General features: G+C 44.4%; 2 protein-coding genes across 2 annotated transcripts in view; both read right to left on the bottom strand.

The window, feature by feature from the left end:
- The window catches only part of LOC129832016 (uncharacterized), a 35,645-nt gene extending 25,576 nt beyond the window's left edge, over positions 1-10,069 (bottom strand). Inside the window, exon 1 of the mRNA XM_055895730.1 lies at positions 3,319-10,069. The gene's annotated coding sequence lies outside the window, so the exon portion shown is untranslated. The remainder of the gene's footprint in view (positions 1-3,318) is intronic.
- Positions 10,070-10,160: 91 nt separating this feature from the next.
- LOC129832017 (nectin-3-like protein) overlaps positions 10,161-27,688 on the bottom strand; it is a 94,477-nt gene continuing 76,949 nt past the window's right edge. The window contains exons 3-7 of the mRNA XM_055895733.1: positions 27,293-27,477; positions 26,904-27,018; positions 25,344-25,461; positions 24,974-25,125; positions 10,161-13,357 (exon numbers count right to left, since the gene is read on the bottom strand). Of these exons, the coding sequence (XP_055751708.1) occupies positions 12,693-13,357; positions 24,974-25,125; positions 25,344-25,461; positions 26,904-27,018; positions 27,293-27,477 (1,235 nt within the window). The 3' untranslated portion in view covers positions 10,161-12,692. The remainder of the gene's footprint in view (positions 13,358-24,973; positions 25,126-25,343; positions 25,462-26,903; positions 27,019-27,292; positions 27,478-27,688) is intronic.

Here is a 27,688-nt window from a genome sequence, read left to right as displayed (position 1 = left end):
TATAAGGAGCGCGTTACTGGTCAGGCACCGTGTTATGCGGTTAAGCGCACGGTGTCACCAGTGTGTGCCCATAGCCCGGTGCGCTATAGGGCAGCCCCCCGAAAGTGTCATGTGAGTGTGGGCATCCAGCCAGGGCGTATTGTGCCTGCTCAGCGTGTCTGGTCTCCAGTATACCGTTTCGGTCCAGGGTATCTTGCGCCGGCTCTGCGTGCTGGGTCTCCGGGGTGCTGGGAGGGTGCAGTGCGTCCTATGCCTGCGCTCCGCTCGTGCCGGGCAAATGTGGGAGTGGAGCCTAAGGGAGAGGTGCGTGTAGTAGGCACTAGATCTCCAGTGCTCACCCACAGCCCGGTTCAACCTGTGCCTGCACTCTGGAGGGTCCGGGCTAGAGTAGTATTCCAGCCTGGGGGAGTGGTGCCAAGGCTGCGCACCAGAGCTCCAGTGCTCCCCCACAGCCCGGTCCTTCAGGTGCCTCCTCCTAACACCAAGCCTCCTGTAGGTCTCCCCAGCCTGGTGGGTCCTGTGGCAGCCCCACGCACCAGGCTGTCCCTCCGTCTCCTCCCTACAGGTGTGCCCGTCTGCCCAGCGCTGCCTGCGCTGTTCGTCTGCCCAGCGCCGTCTGAGCTGTCTGTCTGCCCAGCGCCGCCTGCGCCGCCCGTCTGCCCAGCGCCGCCTGCACCGCCCGTCTGCCCAGCGCCATCAGAGCCGCCCGTCTGCCCTGAGCTGTCAGAGCCGCCCGTCTGTCCTGAGCCGTCAGAGCCGCCCGTCAGTCCTGAGCCGCCAGAGCCGCCCGTCTGTCAGGAGCCGCCAGAGCCGCCCGCCAGTCAGGAGGCGCCAGAGCCGCCCGCCAGTCAGGAGCCGCCAGAGCCGCCCGCCAGTCAGGAGCCGCCAGAGCCGCCAGCCAGCCAGGACCTGCCAGAGCCGTCAGTCAGCCAGGACCTGCCAGAGCCGTCAGTCAGCCAGGACCGGCCAGAGCCGTCAGTCAGCCAGGACCTGCCAGTGCCGTCAGTCAGCCAGGACCTGCCAGAGCCGCAAGCCAGCCAGGAGCTGCCAGAGCCGCCAGCCAGCCATGACCTGCCAGAGCCGTCAGTCAGTCCGGAGCTGCCCCTCAGTCCGGAGCTGCCCCTCAGTCCAGAGCTGCCCCTCCGTCCAGAGGCGCCCATCAGTCCAGTGGGGTTCATTTGGAGGGTCGCCGTTAAGAGGAGGCCACGGAAGCGGGGATTGACTATGGTGGAGTGGGGGCCACGTCCAGCGCTAGAGCCGCCACCGTGGACAGATGACCATCCAGACCCTCCCCTATAGGTTCAGGTTTTGCGGCCGGAGTCCGCACCTTGGGGAGGGGGGGGGGGGGGGGGTACTGTCACGTTCCTGACCTTATTTCCTTTTATTTGTCTTTATTTAGTTGGTCAGGACGTGAGCTGGGTGGGTATAGTCTATGTTCTATGTTTCTAGGTTAGGTTTGTCTTATTGGTCTGATATGGTTCTCAATCAGAGGCAGGTGTTTTACGTTGTCTCTGATTGGGAACCATATTTAGGTTGCCTGTTTTCACTATTGGTTTGTGAGTGATTGTTCCTGTTCGTGCGTTCATGTGTTCTATGTTCACTAGTTCAGGACTGTAGCTTCGTTGGTTTTCGTCTGTTTATTGTTTTTGTTCATATTGAAAAAGTATTCCAATAAATATGGAAACGTACCACGCTGCGCTTTGGTCCTCTTCTCTTTCCACCGATGAAAGTCATTACAGAATCACCCACCACAAAAGGACCAAGCAGCGTGGTAACGGGCAGCAACAGCAGCAGCAGCAGCGGCCGAAATCTCAGGACTCCTGGACATGGGAGGAGATTTTAAACGGAGAAGGACCCTGGGCACAGGCTGGGGAATATCGCCGCCCCAAAGCTGAGCTGGAGGGAGCGAAAGCTGAGCGGCGGCGATATGAGGAGGCAGCACGGCACCGCGACAGGTACGAGAGACAACCCCAGATTTTTTTTGTGGGGGGGGGGTGGGGGGACACGGGGAGTGTGGCTAAGCCAGGTAGCAGACGGAGGACACGCGCTCTTGAGCACCGAGCCTGCCCAACCTTACCAGGTTGAATGGTCCCCGTAGCCCTGCCAGTGCGGCGAGGTGGAATAGCCCGCACTGGGCTATGCTGGCGAACCGGGGACACTATTTGTAAGGCTGGTGCCATATACGCCGGCCCGAGGAGACGCACTGGAGACCAGATGCGTTGGGCCGGCTTCATGACACCCGGCTCGATGCCCAACCTAGCCCTACCAGTGCGGCGAGGTGGAATAGCCCGCACTGGGCAAAGCCCGCGTACTGGGGACACCGTGCGCTCCACCGCATAACACGGTGTCTGACCAGTACGACGCCCTCTCACTCCACGGTAAGCACGGGGAGTTGGCTCAGGTCTCCTACCCGGCTTTGCCACACTCCACGTGTGCCCCCCCCCCCCCCCCCCCAAGAAATGTTTGGGTCTGACTCTCGGGCTCCCAACCGCGTCGCCGCGCTGCCTCCTCATACCAGCGCCTCTCTGCCTTCGCTGCCTCCAACTCTGCCTTGGGACGGCGATATTCCCCTGGCTGAGCCCAGGGTCCTTTGCCGTCCAGGATCTCTTCCCAAGTCCAGGAGTCCTGGGTTTTTGGCCGCTGCTGCTGCTGCTGTTGCTGCCCTTTTCCACTCCGCTTGGTCCTTTGGTGGTGGGTGTTTCTGTAACGGCAGATTTCCTCCTCTTCGTCTGAAGAGGAGGTGTAGGGATCGGACCAAGACGCAGAGAGGAAAGTGTCCATAATTTATTATAAAATTAACAGAACACTACAATGAAACAAATTAACAAATAGAATCCAACCGAAAACAGTCCCGTGTGGCACGAATACTGACACGAAAGACAAACACCCACAAACACACACGTGAACCCCGGCTGCCTAAGTATGATTCTCAATCAGGGACAACGATTGACAGCTGCCTCTGATTGAGAATCATACCAGACCGAACGCACAAAACCCCAACATAGAAAACAACACATAGACAACCCACCCAACTCACGCCCTGACCATACTAAATAAATACAAAACAGGTCAGGAACGTGACATATAAAATGGAGACAAAAAGTGCTGCAGACTTTTTAAAGCTAGAATCCTTAGTTGCTACATCCATTTTTGAACTTATGAATGAATATATATCAATCTTGAAGAATATCACTTATAAATGCCTCATGAGCTTAGTTCAACTGTTGTACCCCATCAGAAACCAAAACATATGCTTGTTTGTAAACAAAGTACATGTACACAAACACTGTATGGCCTCAAAACATGGTTAAAACTCACATTTCTGTATCTTGGATGGTTACAGTAGTCCTTGCCTCCATATCTCTGTCTATGAATTTGAGAAAGGTTACATTTACCCAGGCACATTCTTCAGATTTTTACCAAAACAGAAGCGTGGAATCCGCTTTGTTATTGTTTAATTTAAGGATTCTAACTTTAATTAGGTTATAACTAAAGACTAAAGTCGTTGTCCTATCAAATCTTTGTTCATATAGATGTGAAATGACTAGTCACCCAGGAGAATCATGTTGAGGAGGAATCAACACCCATCCCCCAGCTCTGAACAAACAGCAGACCTTGTCACAGTCGGGTGGCCCTGCCTGGCCTGGCGCCCCAACCTCCTCTGGCTACTCAGGCTTTACTTGACCGCTGTGTCCACACTTCCACGGCTCTCTCTCTCCCTCTCACAATATATCAATAATGACTCCACATTCAGACTCAGAGACACACATCTGCACAAAGCCTGTTCTATTAGGTACACCCTTAGGTGCACGTTTACTTGTTTTGCTTAGCACTACACAGCTGATTAAAATCATCAAAGCTTGATGATGAGTTGGTTATTTGAATCAGCTGTGTAGTGCCAAGTTTGGAAAACTTGGCCAACATAAATATTGAGTCTGACTGGGATGACCTGTGTCCCTAGCAACAGAGTTACTGGAGTCATGGTTTGGTACAGTAGACATGCAGAACCTCATTAAAACACATGGGCTGCATCTGAAATGGCTCCCTATTCCTCTAGGTAGTGCACTTCTGACCAGAGCCCATAGGGATCTGTTCAAAAGTAGTGCACTATGTTGGGAATAGGGTGCCTTTTGGGACACAACCATAGGACTTTCTCTCCTCTATATTTAGTGACTCACTCCTGTCCAGTGTTTGCTTAATGACGTCCAACATCAAGTAAAAAGAGAAAAAAATGGGCACTAAAAAGTCCAATTTTGCCACATATTCCACCTAATAATCTTAGGGGCTCAACATTTTCAGTCAATAAAAAAGGTCTGGAGCCAGACATGGTGGCCAGACGGTTTTATTGCCTTCTGGGATTATACAAGCCAGGCTGAAAAATGAAAGTGCATAGTCACGGTTACCAGCTAGCTACCAGTCCTCTGATCCTTATTGCTAGAGTGACACACTTTCATGACCCCTCCTTTCCAGGTAGCACAGCCAGGGGTGAATTGAAAAACAAAGCCATGGGTCCAAACGGCAGCGTGGCCAAAAGAGAGCTGCCACATAGCATTTGTTCTGCTGTCACCACGGGAGCCACTTGGAGATTTAGCTAATTGAAAGAGCTCAATAACTTTATGATGTTAGTCACCCTTGAGGGCATATAAAATCGTCTGTGTCTGCAAGCCATTTTTAGTTGAGGCATAATCTAAAAGGATTTGTTATTTTACTCTATGCACAGTAACAGTCACCTAAGTCATCTCTCAACAGGCAGTATTACACCATAAGAATCTGTCTCGTTTCATCTTCTTGGGTCATGTGAATATACTCCACAACTTCCTTTTGAAGTTGTGTGATAAAAACAAGCCCTAACTGGTCTAAAAGAGGGTTCCAACCCTGACAGCACAGCGAGGGAGGAGACAAGGGCCAAGGTTAACAATGTCAAATCTGATTCACATGGTAAACATCTAACCCTCATGATGCCCTCTATAAGGTACTGTATTATGTAGCGCAAATGGCTCCCTATTTCCTATTTAGTGCACTATGGGCTCTTGTCAAAAGTAGTGCACTACATGGGAAACAGAGTGCCTGCCATTTGGGACGCAGTCACAGTAAGTCTTGACCAGCTCCTCTCTCTCTCAATCTCTGGTCCTTTTCCAAGTTAATTTTCTTCTCTCAGTGTGAACAGCAGGCAGTGCCATGTGATTGGTCAGCGGGGAGTAAATTGGGATCATTATTGCAGGTAAACTCAGTGAGCATGAAGGTTCAACCTGACAGGAGTAATGTTGTGAAAGTAGCTGATTTGATGATGGAATATTCCTCTCCAGTCCTCCCCTCCTCTCTTCCTCAGACTGGACCAGTCAAGGTCAGAATGTTGCCTAACCTGATTATACCTAACGTTCCAGACAATGGATTATATCTGCCTCTATAACGTCTGTTATGCCCCAAGTCTCAGACCTGAGAGGCACCCTATTTCCTTTGTAGTGCACTACTTTTGATCTGGGCTCATAGGGCTCTGGTCAAATGTAGTACACTACATAGGGAATAGGGTTCCATTAGGGACAAATACACTGCCTGCAGAAGAAGGGTCCGTCAGTCTCCTCTCCTTCCTCCTAGCAGCGGGAGCAGCAGGTCTAAACTCCAGAACAGCGCAGCGTGAGTGCAGCACAGGCCAGTGTTAAGTCCCTGTAATTAGGACTTCATGCTGCTCACCTTTAAAGGCCTCTAGATGGGGCCTCTCACATCCCTTCCCTCTATATGTCATGTCATTTATTAGTTTGACATCAGTTGTGTTTTCACCTCATCTTCCCCTCCGCTGTCACACGTCTGTGTTTTGTTGTGGAACAATGGTATTACTTTGCTCCCTTTGTTTGATTTTCGTATTTTATCATCTAGCCTGCTGGATACAGTACTGATTGTGTTTAATTAAGTCAAAGGTGCCTCTGTCTTACAATGGACAAACCTTAAAACTAGTACGTATCTTTAAGGCCAAACTTTCCTAAAATACAAGGCCAACAAAAGTAGTTCAAGTGAGCAAGTCCCAAGCAGTCATTGAGTAGTGAAAGCAGGCATATGGCACTGTCAGTGCATTAGGGTTTTGAACTGATATCTGAGACAACAATCTCAAGTGGTGCTCAAACAAAACCGACAACTCTCTTGGCTGTGAGCCTCTTCATCAAAGCAGGAGTCATATGATGTGTGGTGTCAAGTGTACAAAGGCACAGCTGGCAGTAGAGAAGAGCAAGGAGACAATCATAGACACTATAACAAGTGTTCTATATGGAGACAATACTGTCAGTCTGCAAGCAAACAGACAGCAGAGCACTATGTTTGAGAGGAGGGATGAGACATGGAGTGTGTGGTGTCTACTCCTGCTACTCCTCAGCTGTCTGTCAGGAGGAGTGCCTGTCTGTTTTGAGTGACAGACAGCCAGAGAACAGGTGGAATAAACACAGCTTTAATGCTAAGGATAACAGCAGCTGATCTCTAAAGAACAACAACATGGCCGACAGACAACCTCTCAGGCAGCCAGGGGAAATCACTGGACAGATGGTGCTCTCTGGCACCCTATTACAGTGTAGTGCATTACTTTTGAACAGAGATGAGTCCTGGTCAAAAGTAGGGTGTCATTTGGGATGAACACTAATTCTGACTATCTTGGCTAGTTTGTTGCGTCAGGACAAATATGTCTTAGGATATCGGAATGTATTATGTTCCTTTTGGTCAAATACATTACCCAGTTATGTACTGTATGGACAGTATATTTGACACCAGGCCAGTCCTACTACTATAGTAGTATCTGAGCCTCCACTTCCACCTGCTCTCCCTTGTTCTGTTGTTTTTTTTGTAGGCTATTTCCCCTGAACAAGGGACCATTGCAGTGTTTGGGCCTGAAGGATTTAAATCCATTGAGGATTATATGTGCTCTAGCACTGGAGAACAATGTCGGGGATGTGGGGGTCTTGTAATGTCCCAGTGCGATGACTGCCCACTCATTCTAATCACAGCCCCTTGCATACCATGAGGGCAATTAGAGGTTGATTCATAAGGGGCTTAATCCGACCTATGTGAAAGCATGCAGCTCTCTGCCCCTGCCTGCCTTCATTGCAGCATGTCAATGTTTTTGTGTTGAAGTAGCTTAGCCTGGTCCCATATTTTGTTGTGCTCTTTCCAAGTGACAAGGATTTAGCATGATAGCACAAACAGACTGGCACTCAGGCTAGCTACTGCAGGCCCGGGATGTAGATATGCATAGTGGTGGATTTTATTAAAGCGGCATTTGGCCCATGGCTGTCATAAAACCCTGATATACAGACATATGGTATCTAAAGACAGTACCGACAATACTGCACATCTGGACTCTGAGAATAGACACAATATGCCTGAAGTAGATTATGGTAGTACTGTCCACTGAGGGATACTGTACAGTCGTGGCCAAAAGTTGAGAATGACACAAATATACATTTTCACAAAGTCTGCTGCCTCAGTTTGTATGATGGCAATTTGCATATACTACAGAATGTTATGAAGAGTGATCAGATTAATTGCAAAGTCCCTCTTTGCCATGCAAATGAACTGAATCCCCCCAAAACATTTCCACTGCATTTCAGCCCTGCCACAAAAGGACCAGCTGACATCATGTCAGTGATTCTCTCGTTAACACAGGTGTGAGTGTTGACGAGGACAAAGCTGGAGATCACTCTTTCATGCTGATTGAGTTCGAATAACAGACTGGAAGCTTCAAAAGGAGGGTGATGCTTGGAATCATTGTTCTTCCTCTGTCAACCATGGTTTCCTGCAAGGAAATACGTGCCGTCATCATTGATTTGCACAAAAAGGGCTTCACAGGCAAGGGTATTGCTGCCAGTAAGATTGCACCTAAATCAACCATTTATCGGATCATCAAGAACTTCAAGGAGAACGGTTCAATTGTTGTGAAGAAGCCTTCATGGAGCCCTAGAAAGTCCAGCAAGCGCCAGGATCGGGGCACCACCAGTATAGAGCTTGCTCAGGAATGGCAGCAGGCAGGTGTGAGTGCATCTGCACGCACAGTGATGCAAAGACTTTGGAGGATGGCCTGGTGTCAAGAAGGGCAGCAAAGAAGCCACTTCTTTCCAGGAAAAACATCAGGGACAGACTGATATTCTGCAAAAAGGTACAGGGATTGGACTACTGAGGACTGGGGTAAAGTCATTTTCTCTGATGAATCCCCTTTCCGATTGTTTGGGGCATCTGGAAAAAAGCTTGTCCGGAGAAGACAAGGTGAGCGCTACCATCAGTCCTGTGTCATGCCAACAGTAAAGCATCCTGAGACCATTCATGTGTGGGGTTGCTTCTCAGCCAAGGGAGTGGGCTCACTCACAATTTTGCCTAAGAACACAGCCAATGAATAAAGAATGGTACCAACACATTCTCTGAGAGCAACTTCTCCCAATCATCCAGGAACAGTTTGGTGATGAACAATGCCTTTTCCAGCATGATGGAGCACCTTGCCATAAGGCAAAAGTGATAACTAAGTGGCTCGGGGAACAAAACATCAATATTTTGGGTCCATGGCCAGGAAACTCCCAAGACCTTAATCCCATTGAGAACTTGTGGTCAATCCTCAAGAGGCGGATGGACAAACAAAAACCCACAAATTCTGACAAACTCCAAGCATTGATTATGCAAGAATGGACTGCCATCAGTCAGGATGTGGCCCAGAAGTTAATTGACAGCATGCCAGGGCTGTCAATTAATTGCAAAAACACTACAAAAATTGACTCTTTGCATCAACTTCATGTAATTGTCAATAAAAGCCTTTGACACTTATGAAATGTTTGTAATTATACTTCAGTATTCCATAGTAACATCTGACAAAAATATCTAAAGACACTGAAGCAGCAAACTTTGTGGAAATTAATATTTGTGTCATTCTCAAAACTTTTGGCCACGACTGTAAGCTCCCATCACTCTCCACCCAATCTTTAAAACTTTGTGACAAACACAGCTATCTTCTCATCCAGCAGAGAGAGAGAGAGCAGGCTGGGAACAGCACAGCTACGGTAGAGTATAATCTGTGAAAGGCCCTCAGTCTGAAAACCTTCATTGTCTTTGCTCTCAGTCTCAGAGGAGGTGCTCAGTACAAAAGGGCTTTTGTTGTGCTGTCCTTACCTAGTCTTTAACCAAATACAACCCTTTAGCCGAAAACAATGAATATCCACTGATTCATTCAAACAAAAACGTCTGCTTCTTTCTTTCCTAAATTGCCCTGTTCATTTCACGGGTATTTGTCAAAGAAGTTTCACGCATGCAAATGACTTAATGTACTCCACATTCAGCCACATGTATGATGTGAAAAGGTCAAGTGACTAGGGGAGTATAGAAACAATTTTCTTTTAGGGAGTCATACAGTAGATACTGCATGTTTCCAGGCTTACATTATGTCTGCCAAACACGTAAAGAAAGAGAAATGGCAGTTTTATAGAGAGGAGAGGAAAATGGTAAAAAACAAAGGCTTCAGAAGTAAACCCTTAACCCTCTCTATGGCCTGGCCTGCTATATGAAGTGCACTGAACCAAGTCACCGTGGAGACAGCACTCCACTGCTGATGTATGGAGAACCTTTTCGCCCCGCTCTCCCCCTTGTCTGGCGCCCCGTCTCTCTCTCACGGTCAGAGGTGCAGCACTGACCCGTGTGTTCATCTGGGACTGAGAGGTTCCTCTTTCCAAACTGGGCAGTATGACCAGATCACGACACCCATCGATCTTTGCACCTGTACACAGCCCATCTGTAAATAGTCCACCCAACTACCTCATCCTCATAGTAATTTCTTTTTTTTCTCCTTTGCACCCCAGTATCGCTACTTGCACATTCATCTTCTGCACATCTATCACTCCAGTGTTTAATTGTTAAATTGTAATTATTTTGCCACTATGGCCTATTTATTGCCTTAACTCCCTAATCTTACTACATTTGCACACACTGTATATAGATGTTTCTATTGTGTTATCGACTGTACGTTTGTTTATCCCATGTGTAACTCTGTTGTTTGTGTCGCACTGCTTTGCTTTATCTTGGCCAGATCGCAGTTGTAAACAAGAACTTGTTCTCAACTGGCCAACCTGGTTAAATTAAGGTGAAATCATTTTTTTTAAATATAAAATAATCTAATGCACTGTGACAATTTCAGACCCAAAAAATACAAAACATTTGTTTTTTAATAAAGAATAAAAAAAGCCAGCATATTTACAAAACAATAACATTGACTATGATTCTGGCCTGCTTAGTACTACCCATGTAATTTTCCAGTGAAATACAATTTTCAGGTACATTGTAACTTAAGCTGCTACAAGAGTCTGTGTGTATAAGGCTAAACAATTCACCTTAAGTCAACTGTGCTGGTTTAAAAACAAGCAACAAAATCATAAATACTAAAAAGGACATAAAAAGGCATAAGGCACCAACCTTTCTCTCCAGAGGCCTTCAGGACTTACATCAACACATGAATCATCACACATAGAAATCATGAACATATATACATAAGCAGAAGAATAAACCATAAAGGATTCAAATTAAATGAAAGCAGTATAGGCACAACAATAACTTAATCTCTTTCCATTCCAAAGAAGGTCAAGTTGAAAACAAAAGCTTTGCCAAAGTAAACATTCAATCACTTTCTTCCACTCCCAATGAAATTACATGTCAAAGGCCAGCCTGTATTTGGACAAATGTTCAACACAGGGAGCAAGACCAAGCTAACCTCACATTGTGTGTACAGACAAACAGTCAGACATGAGAATCTATCCCTGCATTGTATCTAGCCTACGTGCCCACAACCCCTGGGTGGATGTCTGAGCAGTAGCTAAGCTAAGAAAAGTTTTCACCGAGGGGCTTTGTCCATTTTAGTCAGGCACACGCTGGAAGCCTTGAATCAAACAGATAAAACACATGAGTGTGCTTGCATACACAGATGCTCTACACATCACTGAGGTCAAACATTTGCCAAGTCCATCCAAGGAAGAGAAGTTAATTAAAAAGCTAAAACTTTGAGGTGAGGGCTGGGCTTTGAACATGGCAGGGTTGGAGTGGCCTAGGCAGCAGGCAGCATGTTGAGTGTGTGTGTGATACGGAAGTGTTTTATGAGCCACCAAAGGGTTGGGAGCAACAAAAAAAAGAAGGATCAAATTAAAAAGAGTGTGCCCTCAATCTGCAAAACCCCAGAAGAAACAAAGAAACCTCAGGCTAAAACCAAGCCCCATCTTGAAATGCCACAGGGAGATCTCCCCCTCTACAACCCCCTCCTCCAACAGTCAGTGTATACATGCTCCCCTCCACCCGACCAATTGACTGAAGAGATCTTGCCTTTAACGGCGAGGCTTTGGAGAGGCCACTTTGATCCTTTAGTTTCTCAGGTAGAACGAAGCTACCGGCTGAGCAGGAACAGGAAATGGAAGGTCAATATCAGCTAATGGAGATATGATCACTGGTGATGTCAACCCTTTTGTAGCTACAACCTCATGTCATGGACTCATTCCCAAATGGAATCCTAATTCCATATATAGTACACTACTTTTGACCAAGGCCTATACGGCTCTGTTCAAAAGTAGTGCACTATGTACAGAATAGGATGCCATTTGGGACAAAGACCATGTCATGGTGCCTGGTTGTGTACTGGAGAAAATCCATCACAGATCACACTGACACACACTGAGTTTCACTCCTGTCAGCTAACACTGGAGAATTCAGGAGTGGAAAAACATTGCCTGGTCCGACAAATCCCGGTTCCTATTGCGTCATGCTGATGACAGTCAGGACTATATGGGTGTACCTAATAACCTGGCCACTGAATGTATATGGAATAGGGTGCCTTTGGGACACAATCTAGAATGTGCCACCAATGCTAAAGAACATGTGCAATACACTGTCCTAAATAGATACACACCTTGAGATGTATTCCTCCGATGTGCTTAAAAGAGTCTTATCACGTCCCATAGTCCTGACAGTATCACTGTACATCCTGCTCACAACATGTGGATGTATTCTATCGTCATCTAGAACCATAAACTTGGCAAATTGCTCCCTTTTTGTCACATTGTTGAATTCTTTTCCCTTTCACATCTGTATAACAGTTTGAAAACTAAAATATAATCTGATTTAGGTGCTCTCAACAGCAACAAGCAATCAGAATGTAACCTTTATGAAAAAGTCATAAAGTCATATGATTACAGGCAATTGCTTTGGGAAATGTCATTGAATATGAGGGGTTTGAATTGATGCAACATATGGGCACATAGTTTAGAATTTTCAAAAGGGATAGAAATATTTCACTAATGAGGGCTGAAATGCCAGACTCATGACGTAAGACAGGTGTTTACATACATAAAAGCAGAACGACACAACGTGAACCGCTCACATCTGTTGAAACAACGTAGTACAGAGAAACCCTTGCCAAATGAACCCTAGTTCTAAAGTTAAGCGGATAATGACAGCAGATTACTGCCATTCCCAGCCTGCGATCATCTGTTGAGATGCTACGACATTATAACACACTCCATATGGAAGTCCTTGGGGTCAGAGCACACAAATGAGCCGGGAATGTTCATTCTTGTCTAGAAGAGTCTGTTTATTGAATTGACAAATTCTCTATAACATATCTATTTCAACGCCTGTTAAATTATTGTCTCACCGAGTCATTTTGAGCCAAAAGGTATTTTCCAGCTTCCCTGTAGCTCTCAGACATACCACTCTCTGCGTGAGATCACAGACCCATCCATGTGGGACACATACTCGCTGTCTGTGCCGTTGTCATAGCAGTCCTCCGGCAGGTAGGGGGAGCCGTTGGTCACAGTGGGAGTGTGAACGAGCGGCCCTTTGGGGTGGTGGATGTTGTTGTGGTTTTCAACAGGGTAGTAGCTGCCCTCCCGGAGGCCCCTGTGGCTGTCGCCCCAGTCCTCCTTGTCCTTGATGTCATTGGGGTAAATTATGTCACCTCCCAGTCCCGGCTTGGGTTTCAGCTCCTGGCTGTCCTTGCAGGTAGAGTTGTGCCCGTCCCCGTAGACCTCCTGCAGCTCGTGGGGCTGGAGCACGTCCAGCTGGGACTCCTTCTGCATGTCGGAGGGGCCCAGGTACTGTTTGGTGTAGTAGTCACCCCTGAAGGTCCTCCGCTTGCGCATGAAGCAAGCTCCGCCCAGGATCAGCAGCAACCCCAGGAGCAGGACCCCGCCCACAGCCCCGCCCACTATGGTACCCAGGTTGCTGTCTGACAGGGAGGCCAGGGTGGGTGAGGTGAAGTGGCCGCTCGCTCCTCGCCGCTTGTTGGGGGCCATGCTGGTGTCACTGGTGTCCAGGAAGAGGAGAGTAGAGGTGGTGGGGACTGGTGCCGTGGTGGGGGGAGGATCTGATGGATGGATAGAAGATGGTTGTGAAAGAGAGAGAGGGGGGGGGGGGGCAGAGATGAGGTTTAATGGAGGGAGGGAATGGCATGACAGAATATTTTTTTTTTTAATGTCAGTTAATAATCTGTAGGAATCAATGTATTTAGTATGAATCTGATTGGTGACACAGTATAATCATTGAATACAGAACAAATAGAATACACTAATGTTTATAACCTGTTAGAAAATGACAGTTTACAAAAAAGCTTAATTGAAATTCTAACACGTTGTTTTGAAAGAGCATATTAATTAAATAAGTAAAGTGTCTGGACAAACACCAAAGGCTCTGGGCTCTGTAAAGGAGTGAGTGACTCTGGGCTCTGTAAAGGAGTGAGTGACTCTGGGCTCTGTAAAGGAGTGAGTGACTCGGGGCTCTGTAAAGGAGTGAGTGACTCGGGGCTCTGTAAAGGAGTGAGTGACTCGGGGCTCTGTAAAGGAGTGAGTGACTCGGGGCTCTGTAAAGGAGTGAATGACTCTGTAAAGGAGTGAGTGACTCTGGTGGAAAGTAAAGAGAAAATGGGGATTTAAGAGGGGAAGACGACTGTGTGTGTGTGTGTGTGTGAGTGCGCACGCGTGCATGCGTGTGATTTGTTCTTCCCCTCTCTCTGGGAAGTCATGTGAGAAGATGAAGCAGTGTGTGATCGATGCGAGGTTCCTGCCTCTGATTTGTCCTTCAGTGGCTAGTTACTGTGATGACACCCAGAGCCAGAGAAGACAGACAAGAGAGACACAGAGACAGACAAAGAGAGACAGACAGAGAGACAGAGCCAGAGAGAGGATTACTGTGTCTGAATATTGACCTCCCTTCAGGACAAAAAGCAGCCTGTATCTCTAGAGACACATGAAGAGCCTGACTACAAAGACACACTGAAAGCTGCACTAGGACCTCATTGTATCTCCAATTAACACTGGAGTCTAACCTGTTGAGGACAGGTTTCACTCTGCTTTCACTTTGGGGGAAAATCGTGCCCAATTTAAACGGCCCCGTACTCAATTCTTGCTCGTACAATATGCATATTATTATTACTATTGGATAGAAAACACTCTCTAGTTTCTAAAACCGTTTTAATTATATCTGTAAGTAAAACAGAACTCCTTTTGCAGCAAACTTCCTGACAGGAAGTGGAAAATCTGAAATCGATGCACTCTTCTAGGGGCTGCCTATTAAAGTCCTTGTTATTTATTAGTTTAGATGCACTTCATACGTCTTCCACTAGATGTCGACAAGCAGTGAGAGAAGAAATTGAGTGTGTAACTTGATCTGGACTCGAATTATAGCTCTTGGCATGACGTGTCACCAGTTTCCTGTTTTCTGGAGAGCGCGAGGAGGGACCTGGATTTGCCTTCTCATAAGCTGCCGTTATGGACGACTAATATCTCCGGTTTTGATTTTATTTGATACGTGTGACAATATCATCGTAAAGTATGTTTTTTCAATATAGTTTAATCAGACTATTGAAATTTATTCGGGACGTTTGCCGTGTTCCGTTCTCTTCATTTTGTTGACATGGAGAGATTCGCGCCACTTGGCAAGTGTGCTTGCTAAATCGAGAGGGAAAAAGGCCGTTCTAAATCCAAACAACGATTGTTCCCGACAAAGGACCCCTTGTACAACATTCTGATGAAAGATCAGCAAAAGTAGGACCCATTTTATGATGCTATTTCATATATCTGTCGAACATGTTGTGCTAGTCGTTTGCGCCCAGCTTTTGGGTACTCTCTCGCTATACCTAAGCTGGATGTCGTAATGAAGTTATTTTTAGAATTCTAACACGCGATTGCATTAAGAACTAGTGTTTCTATCATTTCCTATACAACATGTATTTTTTTGTTCTTTTTATGAATAGTCATTTGGTCAGAATATGTGTGTCAGAAAAAGTGTCAGAAAAATATCCGGACGTTGTGGGAAAAAGATGCTACGTTAGCACAATGCATAACCACTGATTTCAGCTCTAAATATGCACATTTTCGAACAAAACATAAAGTGTATGTATAACCTGATGTTATAGGACTGTCATCTGATGAAGCTTATCAAGGTTAGTCAAAAATTATATATCTTTTGCTGGTTTGTCACGATCGCTAACTTTTACTACTGGGGAATGGCTTGTGTTTCTGGCTATTGTGGTAAGCTAATATAACGCTATATTGTGTTTTCGCTGTAAAACACTTAATAAATCGGAAATATTGGCTGGAATCACAAGATGCCTGTCTTTCATTTGCTGTACACCATGTATTTTTCAGAAATGTTTTATGATGAGTATTTAGGTATTTGACGTTGGTGTCTGTAATTATTATGGCTGCTTTCGGTGCAATTTCTGATTGTAGCTGCAATGTAAATGTCACACCCTGGCCTCTGTTATATTGATTTTCTTTATTAGTTTAGTTAGGTCAGGGTGTGACATGGGATGTTTTTGTGTTTTGTCTAGTTTAGGGTGTTTGTATTGTATAGGGGGTTTTGTTGAGTGTATGGGGTTGGGCTTAGTATAGTTGTCTAGGCAAGTCTATGGTTGCCTGAATGGTTCTCAATCAGAGACAGCTGTCATTCATTGTCTCTGATTGGGAGCCATATTTTAGGCAGCCATAGACAGTAGGCTTTCGTGGGTAATTGTCTATGTCTATGTTGCATGTGTGCACGTAGTTTGTTTAGCTTCACGTTTGTTGTTTTGTTCGTTTGTAAGTGTTTGTCTTCATTAACCTGTTGGGGATGGGGGCGCTGTTTAGACTATTTATGCTAATTTGGCTAATTTTTTAAACGGCTTCCCACAAAATCCTTGATCGTACAATATGCATATTATTATTATTATTGGATAGAAAACAGTCTATAGTTTCTATAGGAGTTGAAATTTTGTCTCTAAGTGGAACAGAGCCCATTCTACAGCAATTTCCCTGACATGGAGTCAGATTTGAGAAATGTTGGCCACTCTTCTGAAGTCAGTTAAAAGGGCACTGTCGTTGCTATGACTATACGGACACTTCTTACGTCTTCCCCTGGATGCCTTTACGTGATGACGATTCCAACGGGGTCGATTGCGCGTTCACAGGCCCTACAAATGAAAAAACCCTGAAGCTAGTCATTCTTTGGGAGCTGCGTCATGAGCCTAGAGGACACCGGCGCGCACCTGTTCCAAGCGTTAGTTTAGCCTGTTATATTTCTCCGGTCATCTTTTCACTCGTTATAGGAGTTAAAAACATCATAAGGTAGTTAATTTAAAGCGTTTTATAGCAATTTATATCCGTTTAGTGCGATTTTGGGACATTTATTTTTGCAACGATGTGAAAAGTTGGGCACGCTTTTCAGTTCATCCCGAACGCAGTTGACATTTCCACATGGCAAGAGGACAGCTTTCCACCAAAAGACGATTTCTCCCAAGAAAGGATCCTTTGCCCAAGATACTGATGGAAGAACAGCTCAAGGTAGGACATTTTTATTATGATAAATCGTGTTTCTGTCGAAACATTTTAGTGGCTTAGGACGCCATGTTTTTTGACGTAGCTTCGCTTGGCGCAAATGTTAGTAAAACGTTTACTGTTGACAGGAGAACAAGAGGAGACAATAGGACGAGGTGGATAATTTTATAATAAGGCAGTTTAATTACATGTAAAGATATCTTAGTAAAATCTTGCAGCAAGGCTCTTTCAGTCTGACTCCTAGTGAATCGTCCGGGAAAGAGGCAGTTTCCAGAAATGTTCAGTACTATATAGTCAACAAGCAAAGTAGGTAGATCTGCGAGTCCGGCCTTCCGGTTGGTCGATCTGGGTCTTGGGTAGTCCTGATCAGGCCTGGTGTCCACGTTCCATTGGTTCCTGAGAGTTCTTTGTCCTGAGGTCCAACCATGGGTTGGGTGTGTCTGTGTGATTTTCATGGGGGAGGGGAATTGTGGGTGCCGTGTATATGTCCTATGTGTCCAGCATATGTCCAAGAGAAAGAGGGGGTGTGTATGTTGTGTCAACTTATAGGTAATGTTGAGAAGTTGTTAAAACAAGTTACCAATATCTAATACAATTTCTTACACAAACTGTATTGAAAAGTAAGGATAAATTAAAAAATGTAATAACGCAATTGTATTAAGAATTAAATTGTCTATCAATCCCTGTCCACCCTATATTTTTTAGTCACGTTTATGAGTATTTATGTATAAGAGTAGATCACTGTCTAAGTGGCGCAAGGACTTTTTCTTTACCAGCTTGTCTACATTTCACATTGTCTAACCATGATTTTGGTGGCTAAATATAAACATTTTCGATCAAACTGTATATGCATGTTGTAATGTGATGTTACAGGAGTGTCATCGGAAGAATTCTGAGAAGGTTAGTGAAAAAATTAAAATCTTTTGGCGATGTTGACTTTTATCGCTCACTTTGGCTAGAATCAATGCTGGGCTGCTAATTGCTATGTGCTAAGCTAATATAACGATTTATTGTGTTTTCGCTGTAAGACACTTAGAAAATCTGAAATATTGTCTGTATTCACAGGATCTGTGTCTTTCGATTCGTGTATGCTGTGTATTTTTACGAAATGTTTGATGATTAGTAGTTAGGTAAACACGTTGCTCATTGTAATTATTCTAGTCCATTTGTGATGGTGGGTGCAATTGTAAACTATGCCATCTACCTGAAATATGCACTTTTTTCTAACAAAACCTATCCCATACCATAAATATGTTATCAGACTGTCATCTAATGAGTTTTTTTGTTGGTTAGGGGCTATAAATATCTTAGTTTAGCCGAATTGGTGATGGCTACTGGTGTTGGTGGACAAATAAAAGATGGTGGATTATGCTAATGTGTTTTTAGGTAATAGATGTACATCTTTACATATTGTGTCTTCCCTGTAAAACATTTTAAAAATCGGAAATGTTGACTGGATTCACAAGATCTGTGTCTTTCATTAGCTGTATTGGACTTTAATGTGTGAAAGTTAAATATTTTAAAAAAATATTTTTTTTGAATTTCGCGGCACTGGTTTTTCAGTGGGGGGGGGGGGGGTGTGCCGCTAGCGCCACGCTGATCCTAGACAGGTTAAAGAAGATGTATTTCTCTCACGCTGCTTCTTGGTCCACTCTTCCTCATTACGACGGTCGTGACAGTAAACTATGATTTATACCTGAAATATGCACATTTTTCGAACAAAACATAGATTTATTGAATAACATGTTATAAGACTGCCATCTGATGAAGTTGTTTGTTGGTTAGTTTGGTTGGTTCTTGGTTAGTTAGGTTGGCTTTGTGCATGCTACCTGTGCTGTGAAAAATGTCTGTCCTCTTTTGTATTTGGTGTTGAGCTAACATAAATATACGTGCTGTTTTCGCTGTAAAACATTTTAAAAATCGGACATGTTGGCTGGATTCACAAGATGTGTACCTTTCATTTGCTGTATTCGATTTGTTAACTTCTTGCAACTATAGGGGGTGCTGTTTCGCATTAGCATAATTTTCTCTACAGATTAAACTGCCTAGTACTCAATTCTTGCTCGTACTATATGCATATTATTGTTATTATTGGATAGAAAACACTCTCTAGTTTCTATAGCCGTTTGAATTATGTCTCTGAGTGAAACAGAACTCATTCTACAGCACTTTTCCTCCCAGTGTGTGAGATTTAGACATCTTGGCCTCTGGTTCCAGATCAGTTTTAAAAGTCTCTGTAAATCCTATGAGATACAAACACTGCCCACGCCTTCCTCTAGATGTCAGTAAGTGGTGACAATTTGAATGGAGTCGATTGCGCAATCATGGGCTCTATAAATGACCAAATACCCGAAGTACCGTTCCTTTGGACTCTGCGCTCAACGCAAGAAGGATATCTGACTGGCCTTTTTCCAAGCCTTGGTTTAGCCAGTAATATAGCGTCGGTAATCTTTTACTCGTTATAGGTGTTAGAAACATCATAAGGTAGTTAATTTAAACCGTTTTATAGCAATTTATATCCGTTTAGTGCGATTTTGAGGCATTGCTTTGTAATAGACTTTGAAGCTCCGGGCACGTTTCGTGGTCCCAGTCGTACGTTAGTGGGCATTTCGACGGACAAGTGGACATCTTTCGACCAAAAGAAGATTAGACCCAAGAAAGGATTCAATGCCCAAGATTCTGATGGGAGAACAGCTCATAGTAAGAACAATTTATGATGATAAATCGTGTTTCTGTCGAAAAATGTTAAACGCTTATGCCGCCATTTTGTTTGCTATAGCTTCGCTTGGCGCAACCTGTATTGAAAAGTAAGGATAATTTAAAAAATGTAATTCCGCGATTGTATTAAGAATTAAATTGTCTATCAATCGCTGTCCACCCTGTATTTTTTAGTCAAGTTTATGAGTATTTATGTATAAGACTAGATCACTGTCTAATATGGTGCACGACATTTTCTGACCAGCTGAGCTACTTTTGTCATTGTCTAACCATGATTTTGGTGGCTAAATATGCACATTTCCGAACAAACTCTATATGTATGTTGTAATATGATGTTACAGGAGTGTCATCTGAAGAATTCTGAGAAGGTTAGTGAAAAAATTAATATATTTTGGCGATGTTGACGTTATCGCTCTCTTTGGCTAGAATCAATGCTCTGGTAATGTTTGCACATGTGGTATGCTAATATAACGATTTATTGTGTTTTCGCTGTAAGACACTTAGAAAATTTGAAATATTGTCTGTATTCACAGGATCTGTGTCTTTCGATTAGTGTATGCTGTGTATTTTTACGAAATGTTTTATGATTAGTAATTAGGTAATACACGTTGCTCTATGTATTTATTCTAGTCGATTTGTGACGGTGGGTGCAATTGTAAACTATGATATCTACCTGAAATATGCACATTTTTCTAACGAAACCTATCCTATACCATAAATATGTTATCAGACTGTCATCTGATGAGGTTTTTTCTTGGTTAGTGGCTATCAATATCTTAGTTTAGCCGAATTGGTGATAGCTACTGATGTAGTAAAAAACTGATGGAGTAAAAATAGTGGTGTCTTTTGCTAACGTGGTTAGCTAATAGATTTACATATTGTGTCTTCCCTGTAAAACATTTTAAAAATCGGACATGTTGGCTTGATTCACAAGATGTGTACCTTTCATCTGGTGTCTTGGACTTGTTAATGTGTGTAAGTTAAATATTTAAAAAAAATATCTTTTGAATTTCGCGCCCTGCACTTTGAGCTGGCTGTTATTCATAAGTGTACCGACGTCGGGCTTGCACGCCAAACAGGTAAATGTGTGAAAGTTAAATATTTCAAAAATATATATTTTGAATTTCGCGCTCTGCCTTTTCAGTGGAATGTGGGAGGAGTTCCGCTGGCGGAACGCCAGTCAGACAGGCTAAGCTGCACTAGGTCTGCTTTGTATCTCCCCTTAACACTGGAGTCTAAGCTGCACTAGGACTGCTTTGTATCTCCCCTTAACACTGGAGTCTTAGCTACGACTGATCAAATGCAACCAGGATGGCAGCAAGCATAGCCTTCATGGCTGCAATTTACCTGACTGAGTGAGAATCTAACTAACCTAACCTAACCAGTGACAAAGGGACCAGTGATAATGTAAAGGGGGGAGAAGGGGGAGGGGAGAGGCAGCTCAAGGTCAGTGAGCTGATATATAACGCCTCCTCCTTAGCCTTAAGACAAGCACGCCCAACCTCCAGGGCTGGACCTCCTCATATCAAATCAAATAAAAAATTTCACATGCTTTGTAAACAACAGTGAAATGCTTACTTATGGGTCCTTCCCAACAATTCAGAGAGGAAAAATAGATAATAGAAAAATAATAATACGAGGAATAAATACAGAATGAGTAACGATAACTTGGCTATATACACAGGGTACCATTACAGAGTCGACGTGTAGGGGTACGAGGTCATAGGAAATGATGGCGAAAATATTATGTACAAAAAAGTTTACATAAAAAAACACACAAAATAGCAGAATTGGTGAGGAGCCCGTAAGACAGCAGCTATCCACTGCAGTGCCATCTCATCCTGGTAGCTAGAGAGGGACATGGTGTATGATGGGGAGCACTGAGCACAATATAGGCTCCAATAGGCACAATATACAGTGCATTCGGAAATTATTCAGACTCCTTGACCTTTTCCATATTTTGTTACGTTAAAGCCTTCTAAAATGTATTTAAATATAAAAAATCCTCATAAATCTACACATAATACCTCATAAGGACAAAGCGAAAACAGGTTTAGACATTTTTGCAAAATTATTACAAATAAAAACTGAAATACCTTATTTACTTAATAAGTATTCAGACACCTTGCTATGAGACTAGAAATTGAGCTGAGGTGCATCCTGTTTCCATTGATCATCCTTGAGATGTTTCTTCAACTTGATTGGAGTCCACCTGTGGTAAATTCAATTGATTGGACATGATTTGGAAAGGCACACACCTGTCTTTACAAGGTCTGCAGCATAGAAGGTCCCCAAGAACACAGTCGCGTCCATTCTTATATGGAAGAAGTTTGGAACCACCAAGAATCTTCCTAGAGCTGGCCGCCCAGCCAAACTGAGCAATAGGGGGAGAAGGGCCTTGGTCAGGGAGGTGACCAAGAACCCGATAGTCATAATGACAGAGCTCCAGAGTTCCTCTGTGGAGATGAGGAAACCTTCCAGAAGGACAACCATCTCTGCAGCACTTCCAGACAGAAGCCACTCCTCAGTAAAAGGCACATGACAGCCCGCTTGGAGTTTGCCAAAAGGCACCTTAAAGACTCTCAGACCATGAGAAACAAGATTCTCTGGTCTGATTAAACCAAGATTGAACTCTTTGGCCTGAATGCCAAGCATCACATCTGGAGGAAACCTGGCACCATCCCTACGGTGAAGCATGGTGGTGGCAGCATCATGCTGTTGGGATGTTTTTCAGCGGCAGGGACTGGGAGACTAGTCAGGATCTAGGGAAAGATGAACGGAGCAATGTACAGAGAAATCATTGATGAAAACCTGTTCTAGAGCATTCAGGACCTCAGACTGGGCCGAAGGTTCACCTTCCAACAGGACAACGACCCTAAGCACACAGCCAAGAAAACGCAGGAGTGGCTTTGGGACAAGTCTCTGGATGTCCTTGAGTGGCCCAGCCAGAGCCCGGACTTGAACCCAATCGAACATCTCTGGAGAGGCCTGAAAATAGCTGTGCATTGACGCTCCCCATCCAACCTCTCAGAGATTGAGTGGATCTGCAGAGAAGGGGAGAAACTCCTCAAATACAGTTATGCCAAGCTCGTAGCGTCATACCCACGAAGAATCGAGGCTGTAATCTCTGCCAAAGGTGCTTCAACAAAATACTGAGTGAAGGGTTTACTTATGGAAATGTGTTATTTAAGTTTATTTTTAATACATTTGTAAAAATGTCTAAAAACCTGTTTTTCCTTTGTCATTATGGGGTATTGTGTGTATATTGATGAGGAAAAAAACAATTTAAGCTGTAACATAACAAAATGTGGAAAAAGTCAAATGGTCTGAATACTTTCGAATGCACTGTACACCTTCCATGGTCAAAGGTGGTGCACTGTATAGGGAATAGGGTGCCATTTGGGACACAAACAATGAGATGCTGCTGGTAGGGAGAAACATTTGCAGCGCCATGCAGGGCACTGTGAAAACATCACAGTGTATCTGAGACAGCCAAGAAGGAGAAGGGCGGGGGATGATACAACATGCTCTGCCTGCCTGCCTGCTACTGTGGCTTAGGCCTAGATGCATCCATGTCCACAGGAGCTTAAAGTGAGAGAAGCGGCATATGCCGGACTCCTCCATGTTGTTGGCTTGGAGAGGCTAGATAATTGCTCAGTGCAAGTCCTTCCTGGACAGCGTGTCAAGCAAGCTTTAGATCACGTCCAAAATGGCACCCTATTACCTTTATAGTGCACTACTTTTGACCAAGGTCCATAGGGCTTTGGGTCAAAAGTGGTGCACTATATAGCGAATATGGTATAATTTGGGGAGCACTCTTAGTTTGAGTGAGCGGGACTCCAGTCCGAACCAGGCCTACTCACAGATGGAGCGTGGTGTAATCATAACAACATACAGGAACTCAAGTCTTTTTGTTCACCTGACCTAGAATTCCTTACAATCAAATGCCGCCCATATTATCTCCCTAGAGAATTCTCGTTGGTTATTGTCACAGCCGTGTATATCCCCCCTCAAGCAGATACCACGACGACCCTAAAGGAACTTCACAACTTCAAGTCAACCTGCCCTCCAGGACACCTACAGCACCCGATGTCACAGGAAGGCCAAAAAGATCATCAAGAACAACAACCACCCGAGCCACTGCCTGTTCACCCTGCTACCATCCGGAAGGCAAGGTCAGTACAGGTGCATCAAAGCTGGGACCGAGAGACTGAAAAACAGCTTCTATCTCAAGGCCATCAGACTGTTACAGCCATCACTAACACAGAGAGGCTGCTGCCTACATACAGACTCAAATCATTGGCCACTTTAATAATGGATCACTAGTCACTTTAAATAATGCCACTTTAATAATGTTTACATCTCTTACATTACTCATCTCATATGTATATACTGTATCTTATTGCATCTTGCCTATGCCGCTCGGTCATCGCTCATCCATATATTTATATGTACATATTCTTATTCCATCCCTTTAGATTTGTGTGTATTAGGTAGTTGTGGAATTGTTAGATATTACTGCACTGTCGGCACTAGAAGCACAAGCATTTCGCTACACTCACATTAACATCTGTTAACAATGTGTATGTGACCAATACAATTTGATTTTGACCGCCTGCTCTAGTTTGAGGCTCCTCCAGCCTGCTCTCCCTCTCTCAGTGAGAAACCAGAGAGATCGTGTGCCTTGAAAGAATGTGTCTAAGAGTAGCAGTCATTATGTTTGGCTATAGATTAGAAGAAAGAGGCAAATGGGCAGCACAGTTCTCATGCTCCATACCTAAAGAATAATAGAGGAGCCAAACGTAAAGAGAGGAGGAGAGGGAGACGAGAGGAGGGAGATGGGGAAGCTGCTGGCTGTGTGTTCTCCAAGCAGTGTTCGCTTGCATCAGAACAGCCCAGTACCGTAGCCAAGTGAGGCCAAATTTATAAAAACTATGTTTCGAGAGCTTTTGGGGGGGGGAAATCCTCTGTCTGTTTAGCGAGTCAGACATTAATTAGTGTGTATTAAATTAAAGTACATTTAATTAGTAATCTCTCGATGAGTGAACGGAAACCTCATGCAGCTCTTACAGCAGAGCATGGGAGCACACATCCTATTTCATGAGGAGGGAATATACTAGCGTCTGTTACTGTATCTGTGTGTAATGCATTGTATCCAACCCTGACAAATAACCTTGGACAACAAACAAGATAAACAAAAAAAGGGTAAAATGTCTGCACACTGTGGTCCCATTGACAAGTAGGCATATTGTTGCATATTAGTGCATACTGTGTTCCCAAAAACAAACAGCGTGAAACACTACCTCTCTTATCACAGATATCTAATGTTGTCATAACTACAACAGTTTGAACCTTTGGTGCTGATAGTGTGTGTTTATGCTGCTCTTTTCTCCTCTGGTGTCATGGTGGGAGAACTCTGTTTGAAAGGTTTAACGAAGGCCATTCTCTCTCACCTTGTATCCAGACGTGAACGTCATGACTGCGTGGACCGATGTCGTTGTACACCTCACACCTGTACAGTCCAGAGTCATTTCTCTCCAGAGGACGAGTGAAACTAAAAGTGTTGTTCACTATATCCACACCGTCAGGCATCGGCCCATCCAACCTGTAAAGAAAGGAGATCATATACAAACACAGCGATACAAACATTATCTGGATATTACTAGCCAGCAATGATCACAGTAGTCGTGCGTTCAAAATGGCACCCTATTTCCATTATAGAGCACTACTTTTGACCAATGGGGTGCTATTTGTGATGCGGTTTGTGTATAGCATGTTGTGGGGTGTAGTGGGTGGGTAAGCTGCTAGCTAGAGGACCCTGACCTGATCCAGGAGAAGTGTTGGGCAGGTGGGTTTGCTTTGGCTCCACAGTCCAACTTCACATTCTCCTGACCAACAAACCAGTTCTGATCATATCCCACCACCGTCACCTCAGGAGCAACTGGAAAAGAAGCACAATATCTATGAAAATAATGCTTTGATTCTTTATTCTACAATCCTATTATTCTTTATTATTATTATTATTTGTTACTTACTGTAGCTACTTTGTAATAAAGTAGACTAGGGTACATACCATATAGGCCTATTGTACAAGATACACTATGATCAGGATCCTTTAATAACACAATATTCTTTCTATACAAAACAGGAGATTAATTTAAAAAATAAAATACCCTAGAGTGCATTGTGCATTCTACACAATGGCCAATGTGACCTCTAGCAGTACAGTGATGACAAATGAGCTTTCCCCCCAGGAGGAAAAAGCAAGCAATATACGAACAAAACAAGTGATAATCAAAATGAAAAAGCAGAATTGAAGAATTCTACTGCACAGAGGTTTTGTTGGCTGTGTGAAACCTAGAAAACAAACAATGCATGAGAGAGAGAGAGAGAGAGAGAGAGAGAGAGAGACAGACAGACACAGCCTACCTCAGACAGGTCAGAGCGTGGAGATATAGGGGTAATAATCCACTCTCTCCAGCAGCTCACAACCAGACACTACCAGAGGTATTACAGATACCACTGGCTGTACTGTAATAACTGTAAACAATGACTCTGGTATCCAATTTCCCCTTTTTGATTTCTCTGGAGAGTGAGCAGGCAAAACGTATTACAGTACACGGCCAGGCAGGGAACAAGACGTTTTCAGTGTGTCATGTTGACCTTTGCACTCTGTTCATGGTGAAATTGTGCTTCTTTGGCACTTAAAATCGCCTGCCTCTGCATTTGACACGATTTATTGAGCTACAAAGCCTTTCTCTTTCTAACCTCGGCTTTCTGCATCTCCACCCTTCTGCCCCAACCTCTCTTCCACCTGCTGCTGCTGAGGCTTGATCAATATTTCATACAACGCCTTCATTAGCCTGCACTCACATAGTCCAAAATAGATACTACCCACTATTCACCAGTTCAGCTTGCCAAGGAAGCATGCATCAATGATTATAAAATGAAGATGACTCCTTAATGGCCCTTTTATGAGCAAAAGAGGGAAGACAGGGAGTCGGTCCGTTCTCTGTGCAAACTGTACTGTAAATCAGGCTTTCAATATGATAGGTTATAGATCAGATACAGACAGCATCACTTCACTGATACATGTGGCAGTTGTCTAAATGTTTATGTAGTCAGAGAGAACATGCTGAAACAACGTGAGCAGCAGCTGTCACTGACAGACAACTGAGACAAAACAAATCATCAACCATAAAGCCCACCTATCAGCACAGCAACCACTCTCAAACAGAACACAAAGATAACTAGCTATCCCTCTCCTTGTAATGGTGGCACCCATCTCTATATACAAACCATGAAAAAGCTGATCTAGTTGTTCTATTTCAATGACCCTACTGCTCTGCTGTCCTGTATGACCTGGTCCACCCCAACACTCACACTGCACATTGAGCACGTAGGGTATCCTGAACTCAGCCTGCAGGGCCGGGTGGCGCACCACGCAGGTGAGGGTGTGGCCCTGGGAGTGTCTCCGTGGCTCCAACACATAGCGCACCTGGGTGGTGGAGGTGACATGTTGTTAGACGTGTAAATATTTAAGCATATTTAAAGAGTGTTAGTGTGAGCTCTGCATACCTGCTTCATGATCTCTCTCAAATGGAACCCTATTCCCTATATATTTGGCTTTTGCCTAGAGCCCAAGGGCAAAACTGACCAAAACTGGTCTTTGTCAAAAGTAGTGCACTATATAGGAAATAGGCTGACATTTGGAACACAATATGTCGGTACTGTGGTGTGTTGTCAAAGCAGGAGCTCTGTTCTGTTTGTACCTGGGTGGTATAGGTGCCGTTGGGCTCGTCCTGCGTCTGGACCTCAGAGCGGCCAAACAGCTCAGTCTCCCAGGACACCTCAGCTGCAGGCCGGCCGCGCTCCGCTATGCAGGTGGCCGCCACCGACTCATTACCACCATCCACCAGGGCCATTGAGCCGGCAGAGACGTAGACCTTGGGCTCCACTAAGGGAAAGAGAGAGATGAGAACACTAGAATGTTCCCAATGTTGCAATTCATTTCGCAGCATTGACAATATACATACAGACAAAAAAAATGAGCGAGAGACGGAGAGGAGACAGCGAAACAGAAGGAGAGAAAGAAAACAAGCGAGAGAGAGAAAAGGGCATGCAGAGAGGTAACAAAACAGAATGGAGAATAGATTACAAAATGAGTA

Source organism: Salvelinus fontinalis, chromosome 33 (genome assembly GCF_029448725.1).
Source record: "Salvelinus fontinalis isolate EN_2023a chromosome 33, ASM2944872v1, whole genome shotgun sequence".
Lineage (NCBI taxonomy): Eukaryota > Metazoa > Chordata > Actinopteri > Salmoniformes > Salmonidae > Salvelinus > Salvelinus fontinalis.
The sequence above is the reverse complement of the archived record's forward strand: the minus strand, read 5'-3'. Positions and strand labels throughout refer to the sequence as shown.